At 37.7% G+C, this 27774-nt stretch overlaps 1 protein-coding gene across 1 annotated transcript in view; it reads left to right on the forward strand.

The window, feature by feature from the left end:
* PLEKHH2 (pleckstrin homology, MyTH4 and FERM domain containing H2) overlaps positions 1–27774 on the forward strand; it is an 85691-nt gene that overhangs the window by 3232 nt on the left and 54685 nt on the right. Inside the window, exons 2-3 of the mRNA XM_007438080.3 lie at positions 1357–1486; positions 21798–21860. Coding sequence (XP_007438142.2) covers positions 1364–1486; positions 21798–21860 — 186 coding nt within the window. The 5' untranslated portion in view covers positions 1357–1363. The remainder of the gene's footprint in view (positions 1–1356; positions 1487–21797; positions 21861–27774) is intronic.

Raw genomic sequence — 27774 nt, forward strand, 5'->3', positions numbered from 1 at the left:
AATTTGTCAAATTTAATATCCTACTTATTGTGTAAGGTATTAATATTAATAAATCTAAGCTTACAATCCTGCATTCTAAGCAAAGAGACAAGTTTATTCTAAATAAAATTGCATGGGATTGTGCTGTTATTTTATACTTTAAAATGAAAACAAAAAACAAAAAAAGGCACAGGAGGGAAAATGTGTGTAGGTTCATTACGCTGAATCAGAATACGAGCAAGCCAAAGTGATGAACTCATTTATTTTTCCCTTGAGGAATCAAACAAGAGACAGGAAGTCATTGACTCATAAATAAGATCATTCATTCCACAAATATAAACAGCATATACTGTGCCAGCAAATATTTCCATAGTCCTTTGCTTTCTGAAAAATGCAAAGCAAATAATTTTCTGGAATTATAACTCAAAAAACCCCTTTACAATAATGGAAGTCAGAATGTTGTATGAGTGATATAATAGAACAGAAGTCAAAGACCACTGGCAATTTTGTTATTAAGCAATTGACATTTTCACATTTTTATTACATTTTAAAAATAATAAAGATACCGTGATATTTACAACAGAAATTGAGAAGAGGGTAGTGGATCATCTTTAAGTTGTATGAGTAAAATTAGTTTGGATTTTATTTTTAATCATCATGGTATATGACATTTCAGAAAGTTATTGCTGTATTATTTGTGGCCAATAATTTATTTGTTTTAATATATTTTAATATTTGCATTGCTTATATGCTTTGTTTTAAATTGTGTAAAATGTATTGTAATGTTGTGTGATCTGCCAGATAAAGTAGAAATGTATTTTTTTAAAAGAAATAGTCATTGAACCAGAAACATAATGCTTTCTATTTTACGCCATAATCCTATACATATCTACTTAAATAAAACCCATTTATTTTACTGGAACTCACTAAGTGTGTATGATTGCTACCTTATTTCTTCATCTTTGTTATTTCAGAGTCCTTGTGAGTCCCTGAGGTTCTATGAGTTGTTACTATAACAGATTTTTTAAAATCAAAAATGGGGAAGATGATTCGCATTTAAACAATATGATGTATAATTAATTTTTACCCATGAATTGCTGGATTATTGCAATATAAGTGAGTTCATGGTAACTTGATATTTTACAATCAGAATTGGGATTTTCTTTATCTGTTATCTCGAATTTACAATTTTGCAAATCTAACAGCCATCATAGATTTGTATTATGCATAAAGACATAGTCTAATGCTAAGTATTGAAGTAATAAAAAACATACTTATTGGAGAATTGTAAATGATTTTGATCTTGTACAATACATGTAAATGTATGTATGTTAACAGTCAAAACTATATTGAATATTTCTGTTTCTTTTTTCAAAGCATAAATATGGCAGACTTCCTAGAGCCAGAAAGGATAATAAACTGGAAAGAAAGATGCGTAGTTATGGAATCTCAGCTGATGAAGTTTCGCCTCCAAGCAAGCAAAATTAGAGAGTTGCTTGCAGAGAAGGTAAGTCTTAAAAAGTCCAAGGTAATTTACTGTATAGTTCAGCAGCATATGATTTGTTTAATATAGATTAAATTTGCCTAATATATACCTATAGACTAATTAGCTTAACCTGGCAATAGTGATCACTAGACATGTGCATGCTTTCACCCATCTTAGGAAAACGTGCATGTGTTTAAAAATGCCTCTCTAGATCTTCTCTTCAAAGTTATGCAGTTACCACGACCACTCAGAGGGCACTCATCCAAGGTCTTCTGGAGATACCCACGCATTCCCAAAAAACTCTTTTGTTGGGGTAGTTCATCCCTCCCTATTCATGTTTTGCTGAGCCAAGCCCAGATAAACGCTGTTTATGGCAGCATGAAAGTCAGCAACCATGCAACATACTCAAAATTTGGGAGATAAGAACATTCACCAGCAATATTTATATGCCACCATAAATTGTACATGCATGTAAGGATGGATAAAAGAATCCAGGGTAATCCTCAATATAAAACTGTGTCTCTTGCGTATTTCAAAGTAAATATGTACTGAAAGGAGGATCAGATTGTCTTCTTCACTGGAGAACAGTGTTTGAACGTGCTGCTATTGCTTCCTTTGAAATAGCCAAGTATTAATTGGGATGCACATTTAATAGAAGTTGGACATGTTATTTATTAAATCAAGGAGGCTGGAAGTACGGGTGGTGAGTCAGTAAACTGAAAACAGAGAAAGTGCTGATTCATTGCACTATTGCAGTGCCTGATCACTTTCCCTTTTCAAGGAATCTCAACAAACACTGATATTGGAGATAGAATATATGCAAATGATTATAAATCTGAGTCATCAGCTACGCATATAGCAGGTGCAGAGAGTATCAGCGTGTATAAAAACTTTTTTAAGAAGACACACATAAAAGTACAGAATAAATTCTGGCACAACTAGTTATGCCTACATTTTCAGTATAGCTATAGTTGGATTATTATATATATATCTAACTGGTTGCTCTGACAGGGAACACTTAAAATATACCTTATATGTTTGCAAATAATAGTAATATTTCCCTTAAACCTCCTTTTTTATAGAGAAGAGGGCATGAATCTGCAATAACTGTCTTGAGAAAAATGCCTGGAAAATATATATTGCTGCAAGAGAAGTGTAAGCTTTAGGTTCTAATAAGAAATGAGATGAAGTTATTCTTGTGAATAAGTGTATACATCAAGACAAAACTGAAAAGAAGAAAGGAGGGAGAGGAAGTAAGTAAGAGAACTGCAGGTCAAGAATCAAATGTTTAGTGGCCCAAGGAGAAAGAGAGGATGCATCACCTCCGTATTCCGTGTACAGAACTTTTCTGGACTGCCCATTGAATGTTGCTCAATGTTGGTGATGGTGTAGTATCCATTGCTTGAGATGGTAGCTTCATTTAGAGGGCAGGACATGTACGCTATACACAGCTCTATCCTCCAAGGAAAAGCAACACAGAGGCTACCAGAGGAACAGCCAGATTTTTTTCACCTGAGGTAATTGCTTCACTTGAACTAATTGTATGGGTAGCGCTGCAGAGTTGAGATAAGTGGGCATGTTGATTTGTAATAAATACACTTCTTTTGAAACCATAAAAAGTTTCAGATAGTTTAGTTCTTCATGAACAGTTTGGGTATTCATTAGAATTTGTTCAGTATATCCTATTCCACAGAAAGGGTTTTATGTAACCATTTGAACTACAGTGGTGGTCTATTACTGTTCCCATCTGATGGAATTACTGGGGAGAATTGCTGCTGTAACAATGGTCATACAAAATCAGCAAAAGATTACAAAGAAAGTAATAAGGCTTCCATATAACTTCAAATACTTCAAACATTTTAAATATTTATTACAAGGCTAGAGAAAACTCATGTTGCTGCCTACATATAGATTAAATATATTTTTAAAAAAGTATTGAGAGAATAATTCCTAGCCTTTGGCTAGTCATTAAATGGAATAAGCTGATTAAGGTTGTAAAAGATGCATCTAAGGGAATCCTTTTACATTTTAATCAAAACAAAACTAAATCAGACAAAGTGTTGGCTTTAGAATATTATATTTTCTTAAATCAGGGCAATTCACATAAGAAAATATTAATTAGACTTTCTGAAAACAACCATAGGCATTAAAACTAAATTCTTATGATTTCTCTTTGTTGCCTTTTCTCATCATCTTTGTTTACAATTTGCAATCTAATTTTTGCACATCCCAAACGCATTATTTGTTGGCGTGAAGGTTATATTTCGATTTCTTTGAAAGAAAGGTAATATTCTCCATTTATTCATTTACTTCATATATTTACGTATTGCTTTCCAGGTGAATCTTATTAACCAGTTTGAGACATGTTTTGCTAAATTGTCAGGGATGGATCGTGAACATCTGACAATCAGGGGAGGTGTAAAAACTAAGTGAATGCCCTTTGTCACAAGCACTTTCTTCTTGTACTTGGCATATCCTATATTAGGCTTCAGTTTGACATGTGAGGAATTTAATAGTACATCATTGCAGCCCTGAGAATGTGAGAGCAGAGAGCAGGAAGAGACAAAGAAATACAGATAATTGGTTGTAGCAACTAGATCTTTTTTGTTCCATTTTGCCATATCAGAGCATACTTTACAAAATTATATGCAAAGAAAAAGGTTTCTTGAAAATCTAAGCAGAAGTTGTAACTCTTTTAAATGGAGAGGTGTTAATAAGAATTCAAAGTAAGATTTAGAAAGTGACTTTACTATAACTTGTTTAGATTGTTCATGGAGCTCAAATCACTTCATTTCATTACTGTTGAGTTTTCTGCAGAGCATTACAGATAAAAAGAAAACACTCTACTTAAGGAAATGTCAGGATTGTTTTGTGTAAGCTAGAGCACAATTGGCACTTAGCAACAGAAATATATATCACTTGCGCCTTTTTAAGAACACTTTTTTTTTTACAATTCATCAAATACATATAATACTAAAATGGCAGCACTGTCTTTTTTTTCTAATATTGACAAGAGTAAATAATAATTTGGGTTTGGCTAGCCCAGGTGTCTGCCAGATGTTTTGGATTTTCAGCTTTCATCAACCAAATGTAGGAATGCCAGTGACAAGGGATTGTGGGAGTTTGGCTCCAAAATATCTGAGCATCAGGTTGCTTACCTCGGCTGAGCATTAGAACAGGTAATATGCCAGATTCCTTAGAGTTCAAGTCTAAAGAAATAGCCTGTGGGGGAACTCTCAGAAGTTGACAGCAGACAACACACAGCATGTAGCAAGAATGTTCTTTAACAGTTGCACCTACTTTAGCCACATCATGAATAATTAATAAATTCTACCATGAGGAAGAATTGAGAGAAATTCTTTCCTCTCAATTCTTATAAAATTCCTATGAAATTCATTTCATACCGTTGAGAGCCAGTTTGGTGTAGTGGTTAAGGCATCAGGCTAGAAACTGGGAGCCTGTCAGTTCTAGTCCCAACTAGGCACAAAGCCCGCTGGGTGACCTTGGGCCAGTCCCTTTCTCTCAGCCCTAGGAAGAAGGCAGTGGCAAACCACTTCTGAAAAGCCTTGCCAAGAAAACTGCAGAGATTTGTCCAGGCAATCTCCAAGAATTCGACACAATTAAATGGATTTTGGGGAAAAAAAAACCAAAACACGAGGAAAAGTATATAGGGGATAAGAGACAATTTATTTTTCAATGAAAGTTGAATAGAATGGGCTTCTGGGGGAGGCATGGAGAACTGAAGATGCCTCTGTAAAAGTGACCAATGACTGCAGCAAAGACCAAAGAACTGGTGACTAGACCATTTCTTTGGAACCTCTCCAGATAAGGAGAGGATGGGAGATCGCCCACATGTACTCCAGACAGCTGTTCCTCATGAGGAGCCTGAGGACAGCGGTCTTCCACAGGTTTGAGCGCCAGGAGACAAAGGGATTAGCCATCTTGCTCACAACTGCAGCAGGGCCTTTTAAAGGACACTAAGTTTGCAAGCCTCACTTTCTAATCACTTCCAGAAATTGCCAATTAACCATCTTAAAGCTATTAGAGACCTTCAGAATGACAAGTTTGAAAAGCCTCCAGGTGAGTTGCTTCAACTCTGAACAAAAGAAGTAATTACAAGCTTAAAGAAGTTAAAGAATTTGAAATAAACCGCAAAAAGCTAAATAAGATTTTGTTCTAAAAAAGGTACAAATGGATTAAGGGTCCAGTTAAATTTGGAATATTGAGTTTTACAATAAGATTTTGGAATTAACTATAAAAAATAGCTTCTCATGGGAACCAGAGTTATTTTGGCTATCTTGGCTCATAACAAAGGTAAACTACTTCATAATTTTAGAAACTGGAGGGGCCTAAAGATTCTAAGGAAAAATAAATACAAGTCGGCTTTTGGTGTCAGGTAACTGGGACTTACAAAATGACACAAAACATCACAACATTGGCAATATTAAAGGAGATCTTTGAAGAATGGAGCCAGAAATTAGTAGCTACAATATCAACAGTGTCAGTCTGATTCTATGGATAGATTATGTCCAAAAGATTTCGGTGAGGAAATGACAGATGTGGAGCAAATTTTGTCTGATGAGAGAAAAAGTACCAAAAGTACAACTACGAATGACAGGCCAAGAGAATGATTTGGAAAAGGCACTTTATTGGATATAAAAAGTAACTGGCTGAAGGTTTAAAAGAAATTATAAACCAAAATAATGACCTGGAAAATGTTTTCTTATTAGATCTACAAAAGAGTCATGTTAAACCCTTGAAGAAATCTGTGCGATGGGATAAAGAAGAATTGAAAATAAATCAAATCCTTTAACAATATTTGAATGAACTGAAGATTAAGACTATTAGAAATAAAATGAAAGAATATAAAGTAGGTTTATTTGATCAAGGTTAAAATAAAACATTTATTTGCAAAATCCTTTATAGACTTTTCGCTGACACCAGGATTGAAAAGTTGATGTTTTATGGATTTGCTTATAGATAAGGGAAGGGATATGGGATAAAGAGATATCTGTTTGTATCCTTATATGGGGTGAAGAATTACTAAATTTGTCTATACTTGTTGTAATGAAGGTTGGAAGTCACTTCTTTATATATTTCTTTTCTTTTTCTTTATCATATTCTTTCTTTTCTCTTTCTTTTTCTTGCACTTTTTATTTCTTACTATTCTTTTTTCTTTAAGTTTAGTTTGTATCAGGTTTACTATTGTAATCAAAATCCTTAATAAAAAATTATATACAAAGTTGAATAGGAATTTAGGTATTCCAGAAAGAGGATTAGTAGTAGATAAGTGCCTAGGAAGAGAATACAGGTAGTCCCTGGGTTAAGAACACCCAGTTTACAGATGACCCATAGTTAAGAATGGAGCCTATTGTAGCAAAATTCAAGTTAAATACACAATAGTTCGAGTTAATTAGACAATACTACCTATACAGTATTATACAATAATACTTTTCCAACTTACATACAAATTCGACTTAAGGACAGACCTTGGGAATGGAACTCATTCTTAAACTGGGGGCTACCTGTAATCTCTAGCAATTCTTCTAGTTTTCAACAGGTAGCATCATCAGAAAGGTCTAATCTGTATACCCTCTTGCAACTTACTCAATATACAGGTAGTCCTCGTTTAGTGACTGCCTTGTTTCGTGACTGTTCACAGTTACAGTGGTGATGAAAAAGTAACTTGGTGACCAATCCTCTTATTTACAGCCTTCACAGATCTGTAAAGCAAAGGAAAGCTGAAGTAAGATCATAAGCACAGTTGCGGTTTCACTTAGCACCCACTTCACTTAATAATCAAGTTGCCAGTCCCAATTGTGGTTGCTAAATGAGGACTACCTGTATGTCACTGGCCATGCCCTAATAGCTGTGTTACCATGAACCTAGAGAGGAAGCCATCATTTCTGTTAGTATATTGGAATGGGTTGGATTTTGTGAAGCTAGAGATTAGATGGTTCTCATGTTTTGCATTGTATATATCTCATATGCGTTAAGATAAATTAGAAAACAGCAGAGAGGAATGGCCTTTAGAAACAATTCTTTTAAGGACAGTATTCAGGGATGAAAATAGCTTTCATATGTGACTTTCATGGACTTTGTTTTAAAGCTCTGAGTAATATTAATGTACATCAGCTGGGTTGGATATGTAAAGTTTATTTCTCAGTTGATTTTTGTGTAATTTTGTTTAATCATTTTAGAATAACATTTACTTTGATGACTTATGATCTAAATAACAGATATGAATGCAATAAAAAAGACAGCAACTCAACATTCCTTCTCCCTCAAACGAACTCTTCATATTTTCTTATAGTTTATTTTAGTTAGCTTCAAATTAACTTTTCTCACTGAGAACAATTTGGCATTGAAGGAGAACTGAGTTTGTTAGGAAATGTGGCACAAGTACCCTTTTTTAATCTTTAACAAATTATATTTTTAGCACCATTTGAGGGGTAAGGTTTTGAAGTTTAATATTTGAGCAATATCACTTATCCACTGCATGAAAATGGGAAAAGTGGTGAGTTAAATTGATATTTCTATCCTTTTAAAGGAGAAGATTTGAAATGGCAGAAGAAAGGCATGTGTTGTAAGGCAGGGAATGGAGAAAGAGTGAGAGAATGGACATGTTTATACTATATTGCTAACTATAGGAAAGACTTATGACTAAATTTGGAGAAAAATGTTTGCTTAATAATTAGCGGGTGTGCTGGAGCAGTTGAACTTTGGCATATTTGCCTCTGCTTTTTGGAAATCTGTTTTGCATTTTTAATACTGTACACACGTTCATAAGCATAAACAACTGAACCCACTTGTATTTTACTGCTTTAGCTGCTAGCGATCAAGTCTTTGTTTGCACAACAGCTAAGTGACATCCTGCCTTTATCTAATTCTATTCTATCAATCTTTAAAGCAACCTAAGAGCAAGTTGTAAAAATATGCCATGGGACATTTCTTCAAGTTTTATTTTCTCAGAACTTCTCTGCAGGACTTGTAAATTACTACCCACTTGATTGCCCTTGATTGGTATAGATTTCCAGCCATCAGTTAAGCAGAGAAGTTTATTAGTTCAATTCTTTTGGATCATAAATGATTGATAATAGTCATAAGTTCGGTAGTTTGTATTGTAATTTCTCTATTGCGAGCAGAGAGATTATTGCAAAGTTTAGGAAAACAAATTGGTAAGATTGCTATAGATCACAATAGACAAATACAAAAAATATTTCCTTGCCCTAAAATACTTTGCCTGATCTTTTTTTAGATGTTTTTTATCCTGCTTTTATTATTTTTATAAATAATTTAAGGCGGTAAACATACCTAATACTCCTTCCTCCTCCTTTTTTCCCCACAACAACCTTGTGAGGTGAGTTGGGCTGAGAGAGAGTGACTTGCCCAAAGTCACCCAGACGGCTTTCATGCCTAAGGCAGGACTAGAATTCACAGTTTCCTGGTTTCTAGCTTGGTGCCTTAACCACTAGACCAAACTGGCTGATTTTATAATATTCTACTGCTTTCTAGTCAAGGAAAAATACATAAAATAAAGCTGTGCAGTGCTTCAGATTTGATTTCAAAAAAATGTTTTGGAGCATGTGGAAGCATGAATATAGCACCTGTCTGGAACTCTTTAAAGCAGCTGTGTCTTTTCCCAGGATTCCATGGCAGCTGCAGTGGGTAGCCACGCAGTTCTTGGACAAGATACAGCTGCTTTGCAGACAGATGCTACATTTGCAATCTCACATGCTCTGAACCACTGCACAGCCCTATATGAAAATACTCTAATAACTCATTGGCTCAGTTCATATATAATACTGAGAATTGGTTTAGTGCAGTGTGCAGTCAAGAAGATGACTTCTCAGCATTTGATTTGTTTTCATAGAACCCCGGTGGACTATTGTATTGTGGCTTATAAAACATTTTGAATATAATCCATATTTTGAATTTGGCTTGCTTTGGAACTGACCAGGATTTATTATAAATCATGATACTGCAGACAGGAGGATAAATTAATTTTTAACTTGTCAGTTTCCGCAGAGATAGGGCTAATTCTTCCCTTATATCTTCCAAGTGCTTTCTTACATTTTAGTGTAGATTTTTAATGTTTGATTTTTTTTCTTTATTTCCATAAGCATATATCCAGTCCAACATCCCGTGCCAAAACTGATATCTCTGACAATTCTTCTCCTAAATTGACTGACTTGGGGGGGAAAAAAGCCTCTCATTTCCCCTCTCCTCCACCAGATGTTTTCTATTGTGGCCATAGGACTATTTGGTAACTGGAACCAAACAAGTTTTATCACAATGGCTGAGTTCATACATTGTATTAAGCCATGATTGTTGAATAAGCCATAGTGTCTGAGTTCGTGCATCATACTGACATAAAGCATGGCTTATAAATCATAATGGCTACATCAAATGAACCTATTGTAATTTGACCTGTATATTTTATCAAAAGAATTAAGTTTTAGCTTATTTTCTGCTTATAAACCAACATTAGGGAATTACATTTCATTCTTTTAAATCATTAAATTAACAATTAAAAGTGTTCGCATGCAAAGCATCACCATTTCAATGGCTATTTTTAAAAAAATTACAACATGATAAATGTTTAAGCTTTTTTCCTTTATTCAGCTCAAGAAAAAAAACAAGAATCAGTTTCAGTGCATTTCAGATATTGCCAGAATATATGATCTAAACTGACAAGATAATAATTACAATCTTTCAAAAGAAATCAACATTTACAATAAAATCTGGAATTTTAATTTGGAAAGAAAGAGTTTGAATGGATATACAACTATGGCCACGAGACTATAAACTTGGGAAAATGTTTCCCTCGCTCATTATTATGGGCAATTAACTTACCACAAGATAAATGCAATAGCTTTGTGTTAGCTCATACTAGAATAAATGAAGATTTTCATTAATACAGAATTGAAGCAAGCTTTGATTGAAAAAGTTACCCTTTGGTACAGTATGGCTCTTTATTACACTGTACAAACTTCATTTTTCAACAGTATCCTTCAATGAAAGAAATAAAGTTCCAAGATGGGCAGAGGGATTGATCAAGAAACTTTTTCCTTCTTTGACTGACTCTTCAGATGTATGAAATAACACTTCTTTGTCATCTCCGGATGCAATGCATCACAATCCACACAATTGTAATGCAGGACATCTCAATACAGCAGAAGATATAGGCAGACATTACACAAGTCATCCTTGACAATTCGTGTCTCAGTGCCATTATTTCTGGCTACTGGCCAGTACAAGGACCATATGCTGTTGCTTATTAAATCAGTCACAGAAGCTGTGACATGCAGCTCCTATGGATTCAGAGAACACACAAAGCTACTATATAAAATTGTTTCATGCAGATAAGATGTCTTGACTGCGCCTATGAAATGTCATGGTTAAGATGAACTAACAAAATGTATTACTGTTTGAGCAATATGTTTCCAGAAACCTGTTACAATTGACTTGTCTAACCCTCCCCCATCTTGCTTCTTCTCGAACAAATCTTGTCTAGCAAGACCCCAGTTAGAACAGTATATTGCTTGTTTACATTTAAAACATTAACTTAATATTCCAGTGAAACTTTTCTTACACATCTTATTTTTGCACAGAAAAATGCAGATGAGGATTCAGCATTGTGTGATAGAACATGAAGATTTTTTCAGTATCAGGTCACTTATAAGGCCTTTTTATCCAGGATTATTTATTAACAGGATTTGAAGAACATTAGTAGACTCCTAACTCTTGAGACAGGTACTAAAAGTTTGAATGTATTCCATGAAACAGTTTTTTTCCCCTGTGTTTTAAGTCAGTAAGGTAGTCTGTAACCCTGTTCACACTCAGTGGGAACTATCTTTGAGCACTTTGAACCTTTTTGGGTATAACAGTAAATCAAGTTTAATAATCTATGAAATAATATAAGAAATAGGAGTGTGCAACAATCTGGAATTTAAGAAAATGTCACTGAGGATAAATAGGAGGGTGAATATAATATCTCCCTACTATTCTTTAAAGCAGCCACATCTTTTCCCAGGATCATGCGTTTGCCTACCCAGCTGCCATGTGATTCTGAGAAACGAGATGGTTGTATTGGATATGTTCATGCAATACTCTGCCTATAGTTCACTTAACCATGGTTTACAGAATAAAACACAGTTTACTGGATTCACACATGTCAGGCCCAGCCCAAGAACAACAGGGAAACAATCCAGCCAAGTTCAGTTCTTTATCGCTTACACCATATAGACAGAATCCTGCCAGATTAAATCTGTACTATGCTGACCTAATAGTACAGCTCTGAGAGAAATCTAGGGAGTGGCTATCTTAAGTCTCTTCTTCTTCCCACGCTCCTGCTCTGGACTACATTGCCTCTTGTCTCCCCCTTTTCTTTCCTGCAATGCGCTCCCTCCTTCCTGAGAACCTGAATCTCTACTACATTCCATCACACCACCATAAACCATGGCTTACAAACCATTGATTGATTTTGTGCCATCAAGTCAGTGTTAACTCTCAGCAACCACATAGATTTTCTCCATGATGATCTGTCCCTAACCTGGTCTTTCAGGTCATCTAACAGTGCACCCATTGCCACTGTAACTGAGTCCATCCACCTTGCTGCTGGTCATCCTCTTTCCTTCCACTTTCCCAGCATTAGCGCCTTCTCCAGAAAGCTAGGTCTTTGCATAATGTGTCTGAAGCAAGATAATCTGAGCCTGATCTTTTGTCCCTTACATAAGAACTCTGGGTTGATTTGTTCAATGATTCATTAGTTTATTTTATTGGCTGTCCACGGTATTCTCAGGAATCTATTCCAATTCCAAGGTTCAAAAGCATCAATACTCTTCTTATCCTGCTTCTTCAGAGTCCAACTTTTGCTTCCATAGAGTGTCACAGGGAATACCATTGCTTGCACTATTCTGATCTTTGTAAGTATAGACACATCACAGCATTTGAATATCTTTTCCAAAACCTTCATGGCTGCTCTACCAAGTGCTAGTCTGTGGCGTATTTCTTGACTGCTTGTTCATTTACCGATGATCCTAACAGGCAGAAGCTATCTGCCACTTTGATATCTTCATTATCAATTCTAAGGCTGGTTGTTGTACCTGTTGTCATTAGTTTGGTCTTCTTTATATTTAATTTTAGTCCCGTCTTTTCACTATGCTTCTTGACCTTTATCACTAGACTTTGCAGATCCTTTGCATTTTCAACTACCAAAGTAGTGTCATCAGCATAGCACACATTATCGACATTTCTTCCTCCAATTTTAAAACCATGTTCATCTTCTTCTAATCCATCTTCCCTTAATATATATTTAGCATATAGGCTGTATAAATACAGTAAGGGGAGAGTAAAGTCTTGTCTCACTCCTTTGCCAACCTGGAGTCAGTTAGTTTCACCATCTTTTGTCCATACTGTAGTTTCTTGACCTGTATATAAGTTTCTCATGAGAACAATGAGATGTTCTGGGTTCCCATTTTTCTGAGCACATTCCACAGTTTGGCACGATCAACACAGTCAAAGACCTTTCTATAATCAATGAAGCACATAGTGATTTCTTTTTGGTATTCCTTGGCTTTCTCAATTATCCAGCATGCATCAGAGTCTCATGTTCCTCGGCCTTTTCTAAAGCCAGCTTGAATATCTGGCATCTCTTTTTCCATGGAGGGCTCTAATCTGTGTTGGATGATCCTAAGCATTATTTTCCAGCATGTGAAATTAAGGATATTGTGTGACAGTTTGCACTTTCTGTTAAATCTCCTTTTTTGGGTATTGGAATGTAGATTGATCTCTTACAAACTGTAGTAACTGGATATGCATAATAGATTAAATCATAAGCAAGCAAACTCCATTTTGGCTTGAACACACTGTGTGAATCCAACCATTGCCTCCAAACCAGACCTGATGAAATTTTACATACATATGCTATGTGTGGTAGTCCTGGGATCCAGAATGCCCTGTTATTAGATTTACCCCAAATGATAAATCTTTCTCTGATGATATTAGGCTTTTTTATAAAATATGCAACAAGATATAAAACTAGAGATAGCCAGTATCATGTAGTGATTAAGGTATTGGACTAATACTGGGGAGATCCAGATTCCAGTTCACCCTCAGCTACAGAAGTCTACTGGGTAACTTTGGGCCAGTCATTCTCTCTCAGTCCAACCTTCTTCACTTGGTTATTGTTGAGGAGGAAAGTAGAAGAGAACTGTAGAGAGTGGAGAGGATGATCCTGACAGAGAGAGGATAGATCCATTACCAATGCAACAAGGAGGAAAACATGGCTTAAACCCAAATCATGAAGAAGCTATACGAAAATGTCTCAGGCACCCCACTAATTCACTTGAGTATAAGAGGGAGAGGAGGAAAAGCATAATCAGACTTGCAAGATTCTTTTACTATAGCCCATTTAATAAAAGTAGTTTTAGTCTTCCGTGGAGTTTACTTTTTGGTCTGGTCTACCATAGAGTACAGGAACATTATGTACACTGCCTTGAACAAATGTAGAAGAAGCAGTATATAAATCTAAGAAACCAAAAAATCTGCAATTCCAGGAACATATATGCAGTTCCAAAAGCATTTGGCAGTTCAGATAATGCACAGGTTTTATTAAATAAGCTTATGAAAAAGGAAACTAATCAACAATGGGAAAATTAGAGAATTCCAAATTGCTACCAGATATACCCATTTCCTCCTATCCCTACTGACTTTACTGCTGCTTTCTACGTCACTATTTCCAAGATGATTAGGAGGGTTGTAGTTCAGTGATAGAGCATGTACATTATATTTACTTTAATAATCCTTTAAAGTCAGCTAATCCAGTCCTTTTGCTTATGATAATAAAAAGAACCATAAAATGTTCTGTAAAAATGAGAGAATATGAGGGATTTAACTTGTTATCTAAAATCAATAACATAAATATTCCTAAAGATGAAATACTTTGACTACTAATACAGAAAATCTCTTTTTATTCAAATATTTCTTATTTGTTTATTCAAATTGAAACCTATCTTTTCGATGCCACATTTTCAAAGAGCAACATGTAAAGTGAAATGATAACCAGATAGGTTTTCTATACCATTGCTAAAAAGAAAAGTATTATGAATTACCCTAACTACTCCTATTCTTAAAGAAAGATTGCAATGGAAAAATAAATAAGTTTATATGGAGTTCGTAAAAACTTGTGATTAAGAGATAGAGTTAAAATCAACTTGAATGGAATTCAGTAACAATGCCTTAGTAGTTTACCCAATTTTTTTTTTAATCCAAGCTATTGCTTGCAAAAGGCACTAGAGTTAACTACTTAATTTCTCAAACACATAGAGCAAGATATTACCTTTACAGGTAGTCCTCGGTTAATGACCACTCATTTGACAAGCGTTCAAAGTTATGAGGGTGCTGAATGAGTGGTAGTTATGACCAGTCCTCGAAATTTTGGCCATCCCAGCCAAATGGGATCACGTGATTATGATCTGGGCGCTTGGCAACCAGCTCACACGACGGTTGCAGTGTCTCACAGTCACATGATTGCCATTTGCCACCTTCCCTGCCGGCTTCCCATGAGCAAAATCAATGGGGAAGCCAGCAGGGAAGGTCACAAGTTGATTGGGTAAGTCTCCCCTACCTGTGCACCCTCCCCCAGCCCCTCTGCACTTGCGCCATGCTTTGCCAATTACCTGTGCATCCTCCCCGAGACTCACTGCACTTGTGTCGCTCCTTGCTGGCACACCCTCCCTGTGCCCTTCCCAAGCCTCACTGCCACTTGCACACACTCCCCAAGCCTTGCTGCGCTAGCGCCATGCCTCTCTGGCCACTTGCACACTCCCATGCACCCTTCCTGAGCCTCGTGCTCACTCTACACCTCTCCAGCCACTTGTGCAGCCCTGCACACCCTTCCTGACACTTGCACTCGTACCGTGCCTCAACAGCCACCCCTGCACCCTAGTGCACCCTTCCCGAACCTTGCAACACTCGCGCCACACCTCCCCAGCCACTTGCGTACCCTTCCCAAGCCTCACTGTGCTCACACCACACCTCCCCAGTTACCCACACATCCCCGCACTCCCCCTCCCACCCAGCATCAGCCACTTATCTGCCTGCTGGCCTGCTTGCAAGCCACCTGGGACTTGTAACTACCTGCTGGCTTCCCTACTGTCTTTGGTTGTTGGAAGCCAGCAGGTAGCTGCGAGGAGGTCCTCGCTTGATGACTCACAAACCTTGCTTAATGACAGCAACAGGGACTGCAGGTATTGCCATCATTAAGCAATGTGGTCATGTGATGTCGCGCTTTATGACCGCATTGCTTAGCAATGGAAATTACACTCCCAATTACCATTGTTATGTGAGGACTGACTATATTCCGTGTCAGTTTGTATTGCTACCGACATAGGTTATAACTGAGGCTATATTTATAGGACACTAAATCACAACCAGCCAGTCATAGTTTAGTCTGACATACCACATGAAACCTAAACTATTTGGTTAATTTACAATTCAGTTCATGTGTTGTATATACTCATAAAATTCGGTTAACTGAATAAACTATGGTAACGTTAGCCCTTTCAGTTTATTTATTTAGTTAACCTATAGGCCCCCTCAACTGACATGGACAGTTTAGGTGGCCTCTAGCCATAGGCTGTATCATGCAAACATAGTTCCCATGTGTTGCATGCCATTGGCAGTCTCTAGACTATCGCCTTTTTGCCCTGGATCATCATCATCTATCTATTTCATCCTGTTTTTCCATTTACTGGTTTGTGTGCTATTCCTCACTGGGCCTTTATTACACTTTTTTATGTAATTCTAAAAAATGAGCCCTGTTCTGCTAATGAAACAGCATGCCTTTGGTTTGGTTGACAGCAGGATAAAAGAGATTGTGGTTGAGGTGGAACACCACAGATAGAGTAACATAACTCTATTGACTCTTGAAATTAGATTGAAGCCCGTAATACCTTGGAGTCCAGAACCACCTTTCTATCTCCACATTATTTTTGTAACATGTAAAACCTTAAAAGAATCCTAATATATCTTCCAAAATTTCATAATAGTTATGCTAACCATAATGGTGCACTATTTATTTATTTGTTTTGTTTATGTACTACCGGGTTCAACAAAAATGACTCTTGGCGGTTTACTCCATAAAAACAGAATAAAAACATAATGGCCAATAAAAATACCAGCTATAAAAGTGGTAAGTGTAATGGTGACTATTCATTCCACTAAGGCCCACTGGAAGTGCCCCAGTCAGTTCAGAGACATGCCCCTAATGAAATTATGATTAATGCATGTGTATACCAAGAACAGGGATGTCTTCAAAAAAATAGGATATGGCATGTCAAGAATGGAAGGGGGAGATAAAGGGATGATTCAACTAATCTCTAAATTTCAGGCTTTTAAATATCAAGAAAATTACTCCTTCCATCTGCCCGGGAATTTTCTACCTTTGTACCATATGAATAGCTTGAATATTATGCCTATAGTCTTAGGAACTATTCCAGGTAGTATAACGGAAGTAATTATGTCTCAACAAAGCTTATTTCTAGTGCACGTAGAGCATAATAAACTGGAAAATTTTGCTTTGACACACGGTCTATTTCTTGGTGTTTGTTCCATTTGTTTGTATTACACTAGCCTAATTCACACAGTGAAACCATCAGTTCACAATGCAACAGAGAGTTTGTTCTTTAGCTAGCTTATTGTAGAGCCCAATGCTGTTTTTCAGCTGAGAGCGGGTTACTTGCCCAAGGTCACCTAGCTGCCTAGGTCCTAGGTCTCCCTACTCCTAATCCAGAACCTTAAACTCTACAGGTAGTCCTCAGCTACTGACCGCTCGTTCAGCAACTGTTTGAAGTTACAACGGCACTGAAAAAGGAGATTTACGACCGCTTCTTGAAGTTGCAGCCATTGCAGCTTCCTCACAGTCGTGTGATTGTGATTCAGCCACTTGGCAGCTGACATTCGCAGTGTCCCACAGTCACATGATCGCCATTTGCAATCACAGCCAGCTTCCGACAAGCAGAGTCAAAGGGGAAGCTGGCACAAAGTTGCAAGTTGTGGTCACATGACATCGCACTTAATGGCCATGGATGATTCACTTAACGACCACAGCCAAAACTGACAAACTGACATTTTAAGTCGGACGCAGTCATGTGACATTTCACTTTATGACCCCATCACTTAGCGATGGAGTTGTCAGTCCCAGTTGAGGTCAGTAAGTGAAGAGTGCCTATACTTCTATAAAACTTGTTATAAACCTTAAACACTATACTACACTGGCTCTCAGTCTGACAACAAGTATATATTGAATAGGTTTTCAGACAGAAGAAAAGCTTAATCAAAAATCTTTGCCAGCTGCTTGTTGAAGAATAAATTCTTTCCAGCAAGTTTGGTCACGCACATACTCTTCAGTAGTTTTCAAGCTAGATGGAAGGAGGCCATACCTCTAAAGTTTGCTTTCTTGGTCTCTTCCCAGATGAAATATTTATTTTCCTTGGGTTATAAGCAAGCCACTCCATGCATCTGATGAAACTTATCACTTTAAAAAAATGTTTTCAAAAGGTGCTACCCAACTCCTGATTTTAAGCAAGCCACAGTGGCACTAAGGCAGCAAATGGAGCACATAGCCCATCTTCAGGAAGCTAGAGAACAGTTTACAAGCCTCCAAGGAACACTTGGCAGCTATCTTTCATCTCTTCTATTTCCCAAACACAGCAGAGCATTTACAAAAATAAGATTTAATGTGCTTCCTTCAACAGTCCTACAGGGCAGATTTCAAAATACCTTATATAAGAAATGTATCTACCATTGTTGATTAGGGAACAGAAATTGCTGCCCATGTTTTCCTCTAATATACCTCTTCTAGAGATATAGTTCAAATGCATCATACCTTTCCTGTTGCGTTTTCAGATCAATCAGAGCAATTTTAGGTTTCTGTACTGCTGTCAGACAAAAATTACTTCATTACATATAATGTTGTAGAATTTTGTGTGCCACATGCAGTCTGCCACCTTTGTGAATTGGCCATTTGACTGTTAGCTGATCACAATCTAATTTTTTTCTTGTCTGTTTTGAAGTGGTTTTAGATTGTAAATGTGTGTGTTCTCTCCAGTTGAGAAAAACATTTACAGACATAAGAGAACAAGTAATGGAGAATGATAGGAATAAGAGTTTATCTTGTTTAAAATGGAAGATGATTGTGTGGGTGGTTTGGTGAAAGAGAAAGACAGAGCAAGAATATAAATCAAGAGAAGAATAAAGATAAAAATTTAATTGGGAAGTAATTAGAAACAGCAATAAAAAGGGCCCTAAATCATAACATCTGCAGTAATTACACAGGAGGTTGAGGAGAAAAAGATGGTCAAGAAAGAATTAAAAATATGCAGCTTTCCACATTGGAATTCACATTCAAATTCAGGTATTTCTAATTAAAAGCACATACTAACAATTTCCCTTTAGGGAGACACATTTGATACCCCTCTCTGCTCCTTAAACACAGTTATTATTTAGCAGCCTACCAGTGTATTTTTATTGTTTCCAAGAAAGGCTAAAGCCATAGACCACAAATATAGAGAAACGATATTTGTCAGGTAGGGTAGGCCAGAACTGGAAATCTTGACACTGTTTATAGCTCTGCTTAAGAAGTTAATTACATGACTTAAAGAATAATACCCAGCACATGATTTTTATTTTATCCATTAGTTGCGGAGGTATAAAGCACACCTTAGAGTGGATTTGAGCTTGAAATACTTTTATCCATCTGCTGGCATTAAGCTACTTAACAGAATCTGCAGAATTTTTCCAACTCTCCTTCTCAGAACCCTTAACAATTTTTAGGCCTGCCTGTTCAGAACTTTTAGTCAGTTCCTATGACAAGGCAGACATCCATAATAAAACATTTGTCAGAGTGTTTTGGAGAGGGCATAATTTGAGCACTTTATATGTTTTATTATTTTTACAGAAGTAGATTTACACAGATCTGAGTATATTCAAGTATATTTCCAGTCTACACGAATCATTCTGTACAGGCTGCCAGAAAGCTGACTTAAGCAAAGCATACTTTGAGCTCATGCAAAACTACTTAACATATTTACTTGACACAATCACGCTTTAATCCTGGGTTTCTTTTATTAACTATTTGTGGATTATTATCTGACTGTGTACCTCCTTCAGTGTTTTAGCTAGATCCTCCTGTGGACATTTTTCTTTTCTCCACCTTAAACTTTAAATGTGCAGTTTAATTGCATGACTCATTCTCACTTAGAGAGAGACATGCATTGGAGGTTTTTTTTTTTCTATAATGAAATTTGGGATTATATTTGAACCTTGGTTAGGAATGATCAGATAAAGAGCTGAATCATGCTGAGTGTTTGTGGACATTCTATTGTAAGGAGGAGGAACACACAATCTTCAGATACTCTGAAATTTTATTTATTTATTTCCATTTATATGGCTGTCCATCTCAAATTCATGACTTTGGGTAGCTAACAGCACTTAAAAATACCATATAATAACATACAACAATAAGAATAATTCTGTCAGCCCCCCTGGTAAACCAGACTAAGAAATCAACTCTACAGGAAGGCTAAAACTGCTTAATTGAGATTGGCTATAATAACACAATCTTACAAATCTGATTGTGCCTTTGGAACTTTCCTTTGGAACCCTCTGAATCACTTCCAAATGTTACCCTGTGGACTTAAAAAATGCTTCAGCCCCTTTTACCTAAGCAACAGAGCCTGCATAGCTCTGTCAAGGTCATCTTCCTTATCCTCTACAACTACATATATAAGCAGCTGAGGTAAAAACCAAGCAAATGACTAACAAATCAGCACAGCCATTTCATGGGCAATGCCAGACATTCAGATCCCCAAACTTCATGACACAACCATGTCTTTAAGGCCTTGCGGAAGGCCAGCAGTCTCTCCAAATAAATGCTAAACTATAGCAAATATTTGGAGAGTCCAGTGTCTGGATGCTTCTGGATGAACTTGAAATGTTTTCCTTTAAGATTTAGAATACAGTTTCTTAAATTTATTTATTTTTACAATATTTTTGTGGTACCATAATCATCAGATTCTGGGAAGTTTACACTTAATCAAACAGTAATCAATGTGAAATCCCATAATTAAAAAAAACCCAACTTCTAAAAATGGCATCATATAATGATAAAAAGACTAACTCTAAGGCACTAAACTCTGCATGCCTATCAAAATAAAACTGTCTTTGCCACCTTTCTGAAGATAGGACATTGTGAGGGCCATCCAGGTCTTGGGACAGGTAAGCTGTTCCAAAGTGATGGGGCAACAATTGAAAAGGCTTTCTTTGGCTCCTGAGCCTCTTCTCTCTCAGAGGGAGGGAATGGATGTAAAGCATCCCCTCTCACCTTATAGGTTCCAGTTCTGTTCAAAGGAGATAGTCCCTTAGGTAACCAGGAGCCAAGCCATGTAGAACTTTACAGGTCAGCACCAAGATTTTGAACTGTACCCAGAATCCTGTGCCGTTTGCATTTCAAGTGATTGTTAGTTGAAGATCTAACAGCACAACTCTGTGTATGTCAGCAGACCTATGCATGCTCTGTGTATATTGGAAATAAGTCCTACTGACCTCATGGGACTTCCAGACAAAGATATTTGTTGGGTACTAGGGCAGTATATTTGATTAAAATCTGAGCTAAGGACCAAGATATGGAAGCATTTCAGGATGTAAATAATAGGTGCAGTAAGTGCCAATGTCTTTGAAGATGATCTCTTTGTACAAATGCAATTAAGAACCTCCAGTGTCAGCAGCAGTTTTTTCCTAAAGCTACGAGGAGCACAAAGGGAATGATATTTAGCAGAGCTGTGACCAGGAAGAAAAAGTTTACACAGTGTAATCCTACTGGGGTTTGTCCCTCTCCTCACCTACTATTAAATTAAACAGACATTTTAGTGTCATACGTTGCTTGGCTTTCAGCCATACACTTTTTGAAAGGAATCCAACTAATTGTCTCTTCCACTGGAAAGCTTCCATAAATGAAACAGAGAGGGGGACTTTACTAAAAATTAAACTTGTCCCCTAACAAGAGCCTCCCACTGGCAGAGAAAATTAGGTCAATTTAGGTGGGTGATCTAGTGTGGTCCTTGAGTCTTACTTTCATCCACCTCTGCCTATAAAATGGGCAGTTATTACACTTTGTATGATTGTTTTAAGGATTATTGAGGCAGTGTGTTTTAACCTCTTGGATACCTTCTCTCCTCACCCTCATATAATATATATTCATGATTATTAATGTTTTCATTGATAGCTGTCACAAAAGATTGCATCTGATAATTTTTATGCTTTTATATAGATGCAGCAACTTGAAAAACAAGTTATTGATGCGGATCGTCAAGCAGAAAAAGCGCTTCAGCAGGTAGGACCATAATATGGAATTATATGTAATAGTAATGTTCTGGAGCTATATGTATAAAATGTGAGGTAGATAGATGGTTCTTCAAATAGAAAGTATCAGTAACTGATTTTTTCAAGATAGTTTCACAGGGAAGTTGAATTTAAAAAAAATATAACAATAAGCACCATGAACTATCTTGACTTGCCTGGTTTATAATGCCTTTATGGCCTTAGGTGGAGTGCCTTACAAATATGCAGGCAATGTGTAGGTAACTGAGTTTAATCTTCATCAGTTTTATTAGGAATATTCAACTTTTCTATTACAGTGGTACCTCTACTTACGAACGCCCCTACTTACGAATTTTTCGAGATACGACCAGCTCCGGCCCCAAAAATTTACCTCTACTTGCGAACGCACCTCAACTTACGAACCGGATCCGCGGCCATTTTCCGCCCATTCCATGTGGTCCGCGGCCATTTTTCCACCCGTGCCATGTGGTCCGCGGCCGTTTTTCCGCCCTGCTGCGTGGTCCGCGGCCATTTTCCGCCCATTCCACGTGGTCCGCGGCCATTTTCCGCCAGTTCCACGTGGTCTGCGGCCATTTTTCTGCCCGTTCCACGTGTTCCGCGGCCATTTTTCTGCCCTGCCGCGTGGTCAGCGGGCGTTTTTCCGCCCCTGACGCGTGGTCTGCGGACGCCGGAACAGATTAATGGTAATTACATTGAACCTTATGGGAAAATTTACTTCGACTTGCGACCAACTTGACTTGCGATCAGAGTCACGGAACGGATTAAGTTCGTAAGTAGAGGTACCACTGTATTTCCTCACATACTGTAATATATGATATCTTTATATAAAAGAAGAAGAGCATGTTTTAAAATTAATTTTCTCTTGATTTTAGAATTAGTTAAGTTCTGTAGCTAAAACTGTCCCTCTGGATTAATTTGCATGGGTTTTTCTCTAAGTCCTTAATAAATTGGCACAATGAAAGTGTTCACTGAATTCTTTTTCTGCACTCTGTCTTGTATTCATGAAATCTATAATGTGATATAAGGAGTTGAAAAAAAATTTCAAAAGAACACTGGGCCTGATTCTGTGGATAGGTGGGGGGAAGTATTCTGTAAATATTTTTACTCAATAAAAATATTTACAGAACATTTCTTTACAAAAGGTATTGAAGACGATCCTGATCCACTCAGGCTTAGCTAATTCCAGGGTGTCTGCAGTGGAGTCAATATTATCAAAATTGTGGGCATTTTGATACTGTTGATGAAAGCCTGCCCCTTTTTAACATGTGCTGCACACATGTCCCACATGTAAAAGATATTGAATGAATGGCAAACATCTGACCAAACAAAAAAGCAGGGATTAAATTTAGGATTTTGTAAGACATGAAAAAAATGAGGTAGACTGGCTGTACCGTACCTTAGATTATATTATCAAGCCACTTGTTTGACTTGGATTACAGATTATTTTATACAGCCATACAACTGGATTACCTCTATTAAAGGAACATAACTCCCAGAAGGCTTGCACAAATTTCTTTGGTTGGATACAGATAGAAGGTCCAGGCTATAACAGATTATCTTATTATAAATAGCATACTAAAAGTATGAGATAAATATAGAAGTCCAGATTTATTGCTCCTAGCTTCAATACTAAATATTCATTTTCATGAAGGCAAGTATGCAAAAATGTGATCAGTGGTGAGATAATAATTGATAGAAATCACAAGATTTAACTTTTAACAAAACAAAGACAAAAGTTTGTAAGACTTTCTCCCTGGAATGGTCAGAAACACTTTATTAGTTTCACTTTTTTCAAATAAGTACAGTGGTACCTCGGGATACGAACTTAATCCGTTCCGTGACTCTGGTTGCAACTCGAGTTGGTCTCAAGTCGAGGTAAAGTTTCCCATAAGGTTCAATGTAAATCCGGTTAATCCGTTCCGCCCTCCGAATTTGGTCGCAACCCGAGGCAAATTTCCCCATAGGGTTCAATGTAAATCCGGTTAATCCGTTCCACCCTCCTCCCGAATTTGGTCGCAACCCGAGGCAATTTTCTCTTCAGAGCCTTACTCCCGCCAAGCCTGCTCTGCATTTTCTTTGGAGCCATGCTAACACGCACACCAAAAACCTTCGCAAAACACCACAAAACACACCACAAGCCTCACCGAACGTCTCCTTGCTACCGTGACCTCGCCCACAGGAAGCCGCGACCACGTGGCAGCAGGGAAAATGGCCACGGATCCAGTTCGTAAGTCGAGGCAAGTTTGTAACCTGAGGTAAATTTTTCCTGCCGAAGCTGGTCGTAACCCGAAATGTTCGTTAGTAGAGGCGTTCATAACCTGAGGTACCACTGTAGTATAGTTCAAAAACAAGGTGAACACTCAGACTGAATTTGAAAAGCTTATAACACAAAATTGAGAATACCTGTTGGTGTTTATACATAGGTCATTACTGAAATATGATTCAGAAACTGAACAAGTCAAAGACTGTTCAATTAAATGGATGCAGAACAATTGATATGCAACAATTGGAATACCAATGGAAGATATTGACTATGAATATTAAACTCAAAGAAAATTAGTACTATATGTGTTTTCATTGCTATATTACCTCAGTGTTGACTGCCAAAATAGGTTATTATATTTCCAGAAGTTTTTAAATATGAATTAACATATTGGAACTTTTTTTTCATACTCGGTGGCAATACCATAAAGTTCAACAATTCTGGAAGATGATTCCTCCATAGAATGAAATAAACTTTAAATTTTGTATTTTTCTTCTCACCAACTGTTTTTCTCTTAAGAATTACTTAACCTTATATTCCATTAACTATGCTGATCTTCAGTTGGCTCTGTACATGATAATAGTTGCTAGGATTGTTTATGCTTCCTCGATATTATACATAATTCCTTCCTTAAAAGAATGATAGGCTAAGCTATGGGAATACGCATCAATGTCAAAAACAACTTCATATTTAAAAAACAACTTTGATACTGAATTTAATTTGATGTGAATACCATTTTTGGATGATAATTCTGCACATGGACTTGTACCACATCGTCTTACATAAGGCTTAACACAACTATAAAATACTAGATTTTGCCAGATTTGTGATAGTAAGGACAGGCTTTCTCAGATTTGATAGAAACTCCTAATAATAGTTTATTCTGATTGATCATTCTTAATATATTGTCTGCTTTTGTTAATTATTGATTTGATTTTGACAATGGTTTCAAAGTGCCGGATAGATATAAGAACACATTTATATGCACTACTAATCTAATGTTACTTTGAAAATTCTTATTCAGTTTTATATAGAATGTAAATCTTTTTTCTATTATGTTTTTATTCCTTTAATTCTTAAATACCTGTTAAAATAAAATAAATAAAAAGGGGCAGTGTTTTGATCACCTTAGTCATGCCTGCCATTTGGATGCTGTTGTCCTCCACCCTGCAGATCCCCCTAACTAACTAGTTGCTGCAGAATGCTGTTAAAAATGTGCACCCCATTGCAAATAAAATACTACAAATAGTATCCAAAAAGAAATATCCTGCATCTCCACTGCCTAGGGGGCACATCAGTATTCTATCTAAATTACATTATGTGCAGCTACATCTAGATCAAGACTCTTACTATATAGGAAAACAAAGCACTTGTCCTGTTTGACAGAATATTTGAGATTCTTCTTTCTTTCCCTCCTGATTGCAGTAATGCAGAGAAACTTTTCCCAACCTGATGCTTTCAGATGTATTGGAACTTTACAATTGGAACTCCTAGCATTTCTAAGCCAGCATGGAAGTTGCATTCCCAATGCATCTGAAGGACAGGACATCAAATTGAGGAAAGCTAATTTAGAGAAACACATGAGAATAGATATAAAAGCACCGCCGCCGCCACCAGCACCATTATTATCATCATCCTCCTTAATGTGTGAATGAGAAATGTGATTTCATAATTCTCCAAAATGGCAACAATGAAATCTGAAGATTAAAAAAAAATCAGTACAGCATTAATTCAAATCATGTTTTCAGTGTGTTGTGTTTTAAATTGTAGTAGAATTTATTTATAGATTATGGTTGCCTTATGTGTTGTTTCTGCACAGTACCAGCAGTCCTTGTTATGACAGCAATTGTGACCAGAATTTCCGTCGCTAAGCAATGCAGTCGTAAAGCTTGATGTCATGTGATTGTATTGCTTAGTGACAGAAATCCCTGCAGTCCCTGTTGCCATTGTTAAGCAAGTACCTCCTTGCAACTTCCTGCCGGCTTCCAACAACCAAAGTCAATGGGGAAGCCAGCAGGAAGTTGCAAGTCTCAGGTGCGTTGCAAGCAGGCAGGTAAGTGGCTGCTGCTGGGTGGGAGAGGGAGTGTGGGGGCATGCGGGTGGCTGGGGAGGCGTGGCACGAGCATGGCGGGGCTTGGGGTGGTTGCTGTCAGGTGGGGGAGGGTGCGCAAGGGTGTGCGAGTGGCTGGCGAGGAACGGTGTGAGCACAGCGAGGCTCACGGAGGGTACGCGAGGGTGTGCAAGTGGCAGAAGAGGCACAATGCAAGCACAGCAGGGCTTGGGGTGGCTGCTGCCGGTTGGGAGAGGGTGCATGAGTGGCCAGGGAGGGTGTGCAAATGGCTGGGGAGGTGCTGCACAAGTGCTGCAAGGCTCAGGGAGGGTGTGCAGATGGTGGGGAGGCATGGCGTGAGCTCACTGAGGCTCAGGGAGGGTGTGCGTGGGTGTGCAAATGGGCAACAAGGTGCGGCACAAGCGCATTGAGGCTGGGGGAGGGTGCGTGGGTGAGGCTTCCCTGCCAGCTTCCCTATTGACTTTACTTGTGGGATGCTGCAACCGCAGGATGCTGCAACCATCGTAAATGCAAGCTGGTTGCCAAGCACACAGATCATGATCATGTGACTGTGGGGGTGCCCAGGCCATCCGGAACTTTGAGAACCAGTCATAACCACCACTCGCTCAGCACCATAGTAGCTTTGAACAGTCACTGAATGAGTGGTCATTAACCAAGGACTACCTGTACTTCTGTTTGTGCAGATCATTGATCTGTAAAGTTCTTTGACTGAGTTGAATGAATAGAAACCCAGCTCTAATTGCATATACAACTTTAGTCTCTAAGATATCTTCAGTTCTTCTTTTTCTGCCACATCATTAAGAGAATCACTGTCAGTTATTTGTTTGCTCTTCATGTTGAGGTTTGTTTTGTCTACTTAGAAAATGCATAGCTTATAGTTCATTATTTTCCTTCATGGAACTTCTTGGACTCTGGTCTGTGATTTAATAGCCTTTTTTTCCATCTCTCGGATAAAAATGTATCCCTGGAAGAACATAACTTTAGACCACTAGCTTCGTGACCCCATGAACCATATTGCGCCTGGCCTTCCTGTCCTTCACTGCCTCCCTGAGTTTGCTCAGTTTCATGCTCATTGCTTCAGTGATGCTCTCTAACCGTCTCATCCTCTGCCGCCCTCTTCTCCTTTTGCCTTCAGTCTTTCCCAGCATCAGGGTCTTCTCCAAAGAGATCTCTCTTCGCATTAGGTGACCAAAGTATCTGAGCTTGAGCTTCATTATCGATCCTTCCAATGAGCAATCAGGGTTGATTTCCTTTAAGATTGACTGGTTTGACCTCCTAGCAGTCCAGGGGACTCTCAAGAGTCTTCTCCAGCACCACAGTTCAAAGGCATCAATTCTTCGGCGCTCAGCCTTCTTTATGGTCCAGCTCTCACAGCCATACATTACTACTGGAAAAACCATAGCTTTGACTATGCGGATCTTTGTCGGCAAGGTGACGTCTCTGCTTTTTAATATGCTATCTAGGCTTGCCATAGCTTTCCTCCCAAGGAGCAAGTGTCTTTTAATTTCATGGCTGCAGTCTCCGTCTGCGGTGATCTTGGAGCCCAAATAAATGAAGTCTGCCTTGTCGTGG

Source organism: Python bivittatus, unplaced genomic scaffold (assembly GCF_059951505.1).
Source record: "Python bivittatus isolate LINGU-HERP-01145 unplaced genomic scaffold, Pbiv_v1 ctg000020_np1212, whole genome shotgun sequence".
Taxonomy (NCBI): domain Eukaryota; kingdom Metazoa; phylum Chordata; class Lepidosauria; order Squamata; family Pythonidae; genus Python; species Python bivittatus.